Source organism: Juglans regia, chromosome 13, assembly GCF_001411555.2.
Source record: "Juglans regia cultivar Chandler chromosome 13, Walnut 2.0, whole genome shotgun sequence".
Classification (NCBI taxonomy): domain Eukaryota; kingdom Viridiplantae; phylum Streptophyta; class Magnoliopsida; order Fagales; family Juglandaceae; genus Juglans; species Juglans regia.
The window spans coordinates 15868999-15878380 of record NC_049913.1 but is presented as its reverse complement, the minus strand read 5'-3'; the positions used below and the strand labels follow the sequence as shown (position 1 = coordinate 15878380).

Here is a 9382-nt window from a genome sequence, read left to right as displayed (position 1 = left end):
CAACCTTGTTTCTTCCCCCCCATCGAGCACTAATATAAATCCCGTCCCGTACCGTTCGAACTCATCGCTTTGTACTCCTCTCCCTCAACTACCTTATTAAACCCTCAACCAATCCCAGAACGCTACCAGTCTCTCTCATCTCTCAGTTCTCATCTCTTGCTCTCTATATACGTATGTTCTTCGCCTCCTCTGCAACATTGATTGATAAATTTGGAAATTAGGTTCAAAGGAAAAATGCAAGAGGGTTCAGTATTATCCTTATCTCCCAGCTTCAATCTTTATCCCCCTCCAAGCGGATTTGCAGAAATCGCCAAAGTTAACGAAGATTTTGGTTCAAAGATGAAATTCGACGCTTTTGGTACCGAGTTTGAGGAGCCGAAAAATGAAGGTAGCTCCAGATCCGAAGCTTTGGATGAGGAATCCAGAGATGAACCGGCGGAAGAAGGTGAGAATATTGAAGAGGAAGAGGATGACGACGAAGAGTTCTCTTTCGCTTGCACGAATCCCGACGGGTCTCCGATTTCCGCGGATGATGTATTCGTCGACGGCCAGATCCGTCCGGCATACCCGCTCTTCAACCAAGATCTCCTATTCGCCTACGCTTACGACGGGGATTCGAAGCCCAAGGACGCCTCGTCCTCGCCTCTCCGACCGCCGTTGAGGAAGTTGTTCGTTGAAGAGCGCGATCTTCCGTCGTCATCGTCGTCTGAATATGACGAATTGGAGGGAGCTGCCGAGGGTACGTACTGCGTGTGGTCCGGTAACTCCGCGGAGGCCTCGCCGCGGGAGCTCTCCAAGAAGAGCAACTCCACAGGGTTCTGTAAGCTCTGGAGGTTCCGAGACTTGCTTATGCGAAGCAACAGCGACGGGCACGACGCGTTCGTGTTTCTTAGTCAACCGTCCGGAAACGCAAAGCCGAGAAACGAAACATCGACGGCGAAGAAAAACGAAAACGTCGATAAGAACGAGAAGGCCGGTAGGGTAGGCGTCGAGAAGGCGAAACCAAACGAGAAGGCGAAGACGAAGGGGGTGAGGGGATCAGGTGAAAAAGCGTCGTCGGCGCACGAGAGGCACTACGTGAAGAATAGGGCCAAGAAAGAGGGGGATAAGCGAAAATCGTATTTGCCGTACAAGCAGGTTGGGTTTTTCACTAATGTGAACGGGTTTAGCCGGAACGTCCATCCCTTCTAACCCCAAAGCGAGCCCTGCAACTAATATAATTCTCAATTTTCTGGGTTTATTTTATTCGTTAATTAATTTTAATGTAAATGCTAGAAATTAATTTTAGCAGTTTTGAATCTGGAATTGCTGTTAACGTATGTTCTGTATTAAAAGAGAATATTGGTTCGATGTTCTATTAATTGTAATTATGTTCGGTTATTGAATTGCCTCATCTCTAAATCCTCTCTTCTTCAAAATTATTCAGCAAATATACGAGAGAATAATTTATCTGGTCGGAGCACGTAGAGCCGTTGGATTTAATGTTGGTTGGCCCTGCTGGATGCTATAAGCATTTTTTTTAATTGTTTTATAATTTTATGTGGGGTACAAGACAAGGCCATGCATTAAAAATTTAAAAGAGAGAGAAATGGTACGTGAAGGTGGAGCCAATGCTAATGAATTATAACTGGACGGCAAATGTTTCAGTCAATACGCGCGTGGGGTATCATTTCCTGTACTTTCTCAGAAATGGTTAAAACGGTGGTTGGTTTACATGGCCTTTTTTAATCGGACAAAATCATTAAAAAACTAGGACAATGCATGTATGTATTTGATCAGCCGATCACTTTCATTTTACATTTTAACTTATTTTTCTGCTGACGCCAAATCATTCATTAATTATTAACAACTTTCTTTGGCTTTTAATTTTTTTTTTTTTACAAATCAAATAGACGTATCTATATAAGATAAAAGTAGAATAAAATGCAATTTATAATAGTTTTTTTCGAATAAAGCTTTCCTCAAAATTGGACTGGATGAAGTTTCCTTTAACCTATGAAAAAATTGCAATGTATCCCTCACATATATGATAAGCATATATATATTTTAACGAAGGACCCCGTTATACTTTCTAAGTTAGACCTTTAAAAGAAAAATGCACCAAACACATATGATACTATTTGGATTTAGAAAGTGTTTCATCTCATATTATCTTATCATTATAATTTTTTTAAAATTTTTACATAAAATATAATAAATAATTTAATTTTTTCATATCTCAATTCAACTTTTTTAAATTTAAAAATAATAATAATATTAAAAAATAATATTCTAACAATATTTTTTTTTTAACTTTTATTTTTTATCTACAATTATTATCTCATCTCATTTCTGAATCTAAACCAACCTAATCAAACATTATTTTTAAGTTGAGTTGGACGAAATTTCTTTCAACTTAATTTAAAGGAAAAACTTTGATCTTTTATTTTATAAGTTGATAAAATTACACGCCAATGGAAAATGGGATGAGAATTTAGTATCAACTTCCTTTTTATTTTAGGAGAAAGTAGCGAGAAATTAATAAGCTTTTATGTCATGTCAAAAGGAAGAAATTGGTGGGGAGTTCCACTGCCACAGAAAGGTAAGGTAGGTGAAAATTATAAATAAAAGTAATACTTTTTTAAAATTTGTTTTTAGTGCAAGTAGTCGATTCTGCTTCCTTGCTATGGATCTTTCTCGGAATGTTACTACTACGTGGTTTCTGGGTACGTACCTACCGAACCAACTTCCTGTCCACCTTCTATAATTGGATTGGACCACGTTCACTCCATAACAATCTCCCAATCAACCATTACATTTAAAAAGAAAAGTTTTTTTTTTTTTTTTTTGGATTCAAAATAACTTTGTATTACTCATCATTCAGGACATTACAGTTTTTGTCATGCAATACTGCATTGCAAATTACATAAGATCCCTCCTCAATCCAAATTTTTTCCTCATCTAGAACAAGAGCATGTTTGGCTAGCAGATGGGCTACTCTATTCCCATCTCTAGGCATAAACTTTACATTCCACTCCATTTTCCCTTTAAAAACTTGCTTGATATCTTCCGGAATGTGCCCCATCCACGACTGATCTTCCTCATCTTTGTTGATCCTATTGATGACAGCTGCTACATCTCCTTCGAAAATCATCTTTGACAAAGCAAGTTCATTGCAGATTTCTAAAGCTTTCCATAATGCCTAGCTCTCAGCCAATGCAGGATCTTCTACATGTTTTCTGACATCTCTAATAACAATTCTCATCCCCATTCTTTTAGCCTCCATGTCTATAGCAACATCCCAATTGACCTTCACCTCATTAACACCTGGTTTTTGTCATTTCTTCAGTATTACTCAGGCAGTAGTAGTGGCTGCATCTCCATCTTGAAATCTCTGTGCTAACTTATAATCCTCTAGCCCCTCACTAGCCATTTTCAACAATTTGTTACGACTATAGAATTGATTCTCGAAGACAAATTTATTTCTTCTTAACCAAATCCTTCGCATTGTGGTAGCAATCCATTCCATCTCCTCTTTGTTCAGTCTGTTCATCATCTTAATCCATAGTTCTAAGAAGGCCCTTTCCTCTGTGACCCATTTTTGTACTGGACTGCTTGGCTCTACCCACACATCTGCTAAAGAAGGACAGCTCCAAAGAATATGAATTACAGTCTCCTCACCCCTCCCACATATTGGGCATAATGGGTTTTCATCAATTCTTTTTTTGAACAAATTACTCTTAGTAGGAATGATGTTATTCGCAGCTTTCCACAAAAACATTTTAACCACAGCCGATACCTCCATCCTCCAAATAAATTTCCAAACAGCTTCATCTTTGACTCTTGTTGATGCTTCCCCTCTTTCCTTTCTTTTCATGTCCACTGCCAAGTGGTATGCACTCCTAATAGTGAACAAGCCATCTCTTGTAAAGCCCCAAAACCTCTTATCAGAGGACCCCCTTCTGCTCAAAGGAATTTGAACAATAACTTTGGCTTCTTCTGGTGTAAACAACTCATTAATAAGTCCTTCACCCCATGAGTTCGCATATGGCCCAATCAGTTTATTCACCCTCTTATCTTCCCAGGATTCCTTCACAGTAGATTGCACACACTTTGAAGTAGGCGTAGGCAGCCACTTCTCACCCCAAATCTTTATATTATTTCTATCACCCACCCTCCATTATAAGCCCTCCTTCAATAACTCCTTAGCTGACAGCACACTCCTCCAAGTGAAATAGGGACTTGTACCAAGTTTAGCATTTAAGAACTCAGAGCTCTTAAAATACTTATCTCTATAAACCTGAGCAACCAGAAAGAGGGATTTTGAATCAAGCGCCAACCTTGTTTAGCTAACATGGCTGTATTAAAACTCTCTATATCCCTAAACCCCAACCCCCCTCTTGCTTTCTACACCCCCAGCCTCTCACAACTCCACCAATGAATTTTCTTTACATTTTCTTTGTGATCCCACCAGAACTTTGAGTACAAAGAATTCAACTCCTTACACAAAGCGGTTGACAATTTAAAAACACCCTAAGTATAGGATGGGATGGCCTGTAGAACTGCTTTGATGAGAACCTCTTTACCTGCTTGGGATAAGAAGCTGTTTTTCTAGCTTTCTATCTTCTTCCACACCTTCTCCTTTACCCCTCTAAAGATTTTGTACTTTGACCTGCCCACCATAGCTAGAAGTCCCAAGTATTTCTCCTTTACCACATACCACACCACTAGCTTCAAGTAATATCCTTTTTTTTTTTTTTTTTGCTTCATCAGTGTTAGAACTGAAAAACAAAGAGTATTTTTCCTTGTTTAACATTTGGCCTAAAGTTACCTCATATTTCTGTAAAATAAGACTTAATCACCCCTCGTAGGTGTCACCTTACCACCAGGCTTACCATTCAAGAGAACAAAGTAAGTCATTGTGCTTACACAGCTCATCACATGGTTAAAGATTTGTACTTTCTTTTTTTTATTTATATATTTTTCAATTAAATTTACAGTCTATCGTGTTCTAAACAAACAGATATTTATCATGTTCCCAATCCCACTAAGATTGGTTTCCAACCCTACACAGTTTTTCAAAAGAGTTTAGATGTGTTTTTAGTTGAGTTTTTTGTGAAATTAGATAGAAAAACCTGGATAAAAAAATTTTGGAGTACATTTTTTATTTTATTGGGTTTGTCATTTGTGATGCGTAGGTAGCTAGATTTAAGAATTTCTTTGAATATAGCATCTGAAAAGGTTTTTCTTTTTTAAGTTTTAGGCTCTTAGTGAGGTGATCTCAGATGATTTGTGAATATTAATGATTTTTTTTGAAAAAATAACAATACTAAAATATTGAATAGTAGTGAATAATAATAAAAAGTAGTAACAAATAGGTGAAAATTAATGATACAATCTTTGACATTTTGATAGTGAAAGTGTTTCATCTCATCTCATCTTATCATTACAACTTTTTTAAATCTCCACACAAAATATAATAAACAATTTAACTTTTTTAAATCCGAAAATAATAATAATAATATTAAAAAATAATATTCTAACAATATTTTATGAAAAATGCTAGTATGTCGCCAAGTTTGCTCCCTCCTTTTAACCGCTCAGGTATATAATTTTTTTTTTAATTTTTTTTACTTAATGATTAAGAAAGTGATTTTTAGTGTATTAGTATATTTTTTTAGTTTTTTAAAATATTTAAATATATTAAAAAAATGTAAAAAATAAAAGAAGATAAAAATAAAAAAGCAACTTTGTGCTAGGGGTGAAAACCGAAGGTTCGGTTTCAGTTTCGCTCCAAAATTGAAAACAACACCGATATCTTGAAATGGTATGAATCTTGACCGAAACCGGCTGGTGAAGGGGGGAGAAAACCGTCTATATCAGTCTCAGCGTAACTCCGATCGGTTTGTTGGCGTCTTCGGTGGCGATGGAGGTGGCTGCGATTTGAGAGAGAGAGAGAGAGAGAGAGAGAGAGAGAGATGGCGACAGAGGTGGTTGCAACTAGGTGCTCCGTGAGACACTGAGAGAGAGACGATTGCGTGCCCCATGAGTGTGTGTGTGAAAGAGAGAGAGAGAGAAATTGCGAGAAAGGTGGGGCAGCACTGTGAACTGGTGTGAAATCAGAAAGGGGAAGAAAGAAATGAGGAAGAAGAAGGGTGAGTGTGTGTGTTTAAACCTTAGAGGGAAACGGAGCCCTTTTTTCCTTTATATTTTTTCAAACATTAAGTCCTAGAACGACGTCATTTCACTCACTTAAGAGAAACGACGTTGTTTCATATATATATAATTTAAAAAAAAAAAAAAAACATTTCAAATATCGATCGGTTCAGCGGTCCGGTCCAGGCTCAAACAAGGACCTAACTACTGGCCAAATTCAATTGCCGGCCGACCGGTTCTACACTAGTATCGGCCGATTCCGAGCTCCAGCAGCCGGTCTGAGTCGGTCCCGATCGTTTTTACTGTTTCTTGTACAGCCCTACTTTGCGCTAGTGGGCACGCCCAGCGATCAAAGCTTGGCAGCACGCTAGCACGACTCATATTTTATTCAATTTTCAACTTTCATCTCAACTCACTATCCAAACAGCATCTAAATAGTACTCAAACACAACCTTAGTAAGATTTTTGGATTTTTGTGACGCCTTCAACCTTCATTTGGTATGGAACAGAGACTTAAAGCGTTGGGACATATAAGACAACTACACAAGGTTACATAACCCCGTACATGACAGTTAGTATACAATACATCCTATAAGTGCAACTAGCAGAATGCAATATTCATAGCGAATTAAGGGTGAAAATAAAACTTATGCCAGAATAACTAAAAACATCCCAATGTATTAATGATCATCATGAGTTCAAACCAAATAGTAGCATAAGCTACACATAAAAGTCTCCAAAGCTAAATCAACCGCTCCATGTGTTCTAGAGCATGAAAGACTAGTGCTATAAACATAAGGATAAGGTTCAGTATTTTCTCGAGGTCTGACTCCTCCTCAATTAGTTGAATCCAGTGCTCCATCCAGTCGTCCTCCTCGAGTCCTAGCACAACTTTTATCATTTCGAGTGGAATGATAGTTGATCCACAAGAGATGCGATTTACTTGAAATCTTAGTAAGTTAAACAACTAACATGCACAAAGATAAATTATGCATGAAGAATGATAAATATGAAATACGAAAACATCAATGTGTGCCTCCCATCCAGATTCTTTGACATTTTCAGAAAAATTGAGACATATTTTCGTACATAGAATATTTTTAACTCAACCGTCAAAAACATGATTTCATTATAATATTTCATCATTATTAGCAATTCATATTTAATCATAACATCATAACGTGTGGTATCGTCACAGTCCCTCATGTGTACTGTGAGTACCTACTAGTGATAGTAGTACAACACATGTTGAAACTACGTTGTATACAGACTCATTCTCAATGCATTGGTAACCTAACATCATAATATGTATACCCACCAGCTTTAGGTGTCATAATATTTGATTTTGCTCCGGTGTTCTAAAAAAAAACCTCATTCAAAGCCTGTTGAGTGTTCTTCGTCAACCCAAGGATTACAACTTACCACTCCATTTTTAAACACTACAAAGTGGACATAAGAATTCCACTAGGATAAAATTCGACATCCTCGGATTTAGGGTCGTGACAAAATTATTTTCATACTATATTGAAAAATGTATTTTATAATATGTGCATATGTAGTAAGATTTCTTGTGAAAATGACATTTATAAATTCAATATGTTAAAATGGTGAAAAACATCACATGTAATGTAAGTATGCACTCAATGTATGATATAACATGATATTTTATGCTCAAAATGACAATTGAAACATGAATGAAATATTTATCAATAAATCATAAATAACTTATCAAGGTGTAAGTTAGAGACCAACTTACAAACTTCCTGAGTTTGAAAAAAGTCATAGCGTCTGAAATCAGATTCATACTAAGTTAGGATTTGAACTCCTAAGGAAGACGTTCATAATCAAAGGCTTAGAAAATGAATATTTACAAAAACACCCCTAAACTTTCAAAAATTGCCACTAATGTCCTAAATTTTCACTATTTACAAACAAACCTAAAATTTAATCAAACTTCATGGACCTCATATTTTTTATATTCTAAAATCATCTATACACTTAGAATTTTAAAACTCAAAGTGGACCTAGTTCAAACATTCCCAACCCGTGGCATGCACTCTAGTTGATGTCTTAGTGTGTTTTCAACTATTAATCCCTATGAATGCATGCTTAAACAATTTTATTTAGTCACAAATAATCATTATAGTGCTTAATGATATGATAAAGGCCAATTCTTGGGTAAGCAAGTTCATCTCAACACTTAATCATGACTAAAAACCTTCATCTTTATTAATCCTTCATTAATCAAACTTGATGTTTCTAGTGTAAAACGTAAATGCATGCTTTCAAAACTCACCTAAAACATGTATTTTTGTTCTTATCCCAATTAGAAGGTTTCTAAATGCTTAATCATCAAGCCTAAGTGGAATAAATCAAACTTCATGCCTTAATCACAAACTTACTTCAAATCTATGCATGTTTTGATGATCAACACAAGATAGAATTCAAAACCTATCATGGCATGCTTCTAATAAAAAAGCAATCCTTCCATAATCATTCTAAGACATTAATAAACCATATCAAAATATGCTAAGATATGTCATAGCTAAAATTCATACTTAAAACAACTTAAACACTTAAATCATTATTAATAAACCCGGTTTTGAATCAAGCATGGTAACCTTTTCTAAATTCATCTAAAAATTACTCCAACACTTAAAATCATAACTTGAAATGTAAACTAAGATCTTGAGCAAGAGAACTTAGAAATTTCGTAGCCCACTCAAGCTCCTAGCACAAGAACTCACAAGAATTTCAAGAACACTCAAGCACACACATGTTTCGATTTCTCTCAAAACTAAGGAGGAAGATGACTCTCAATGCTCAAGGGGGAGCTGGAGATGAGGTATGGAGGAAATGGGGGGGTGGAGGGACCTTTTATAGGCAGCCAAGGAGGTGGAGACGTTGGCTTAAGTTCATGGGGATTGGATGACATGGGCGGTGGTGTAAGGGGCTGAATTTTCAGTTTGCACTTCATCACCTCGTGCCATGTGTATAAAATGAAATAGTCCTCTAAATCACCATGAATTTATCACTACAGGTGTTACATTGAACATAAGGGTGCTCTGGTAAAGTCATGGTGCAGAAGGAAGAGAAGAAAAACCATAAAAAAAACCATCATGGGGCTTACGGGGTTCAAGTGGTTTTTCCTTTGGGCAGATTTGATCTTCAAGGTTGATTTGTGTAGTTGTAAGGTCACTTCTTGAAGTCTTTTTCAGGTGGTAGAAGGTAGAGGGTTGGCTGTCAT

The 9382-nt window shown here is 36.6% G+C and overlaps 1 protein-coding gene across 1 annotated transcript; it reads left to right on the top strand.

Annotated features, from left to right (window-relative positions):
* Nucleotides 1–234: 234 nt before the first annotated feature.
* Nucleotides 235–1191, top strand: LOC109013689. The gene has a single exon (XM_018995855.2). The coding sequence runs from the start codon at nt 235–237 to the stop codon at nt 1189–1191; it is 957 nt and encodes a 318-aa protein (XP_018851400.1).
* The last annotated feature ends 8191 nt before the right edge of the window (nt 1192–9382 follow it).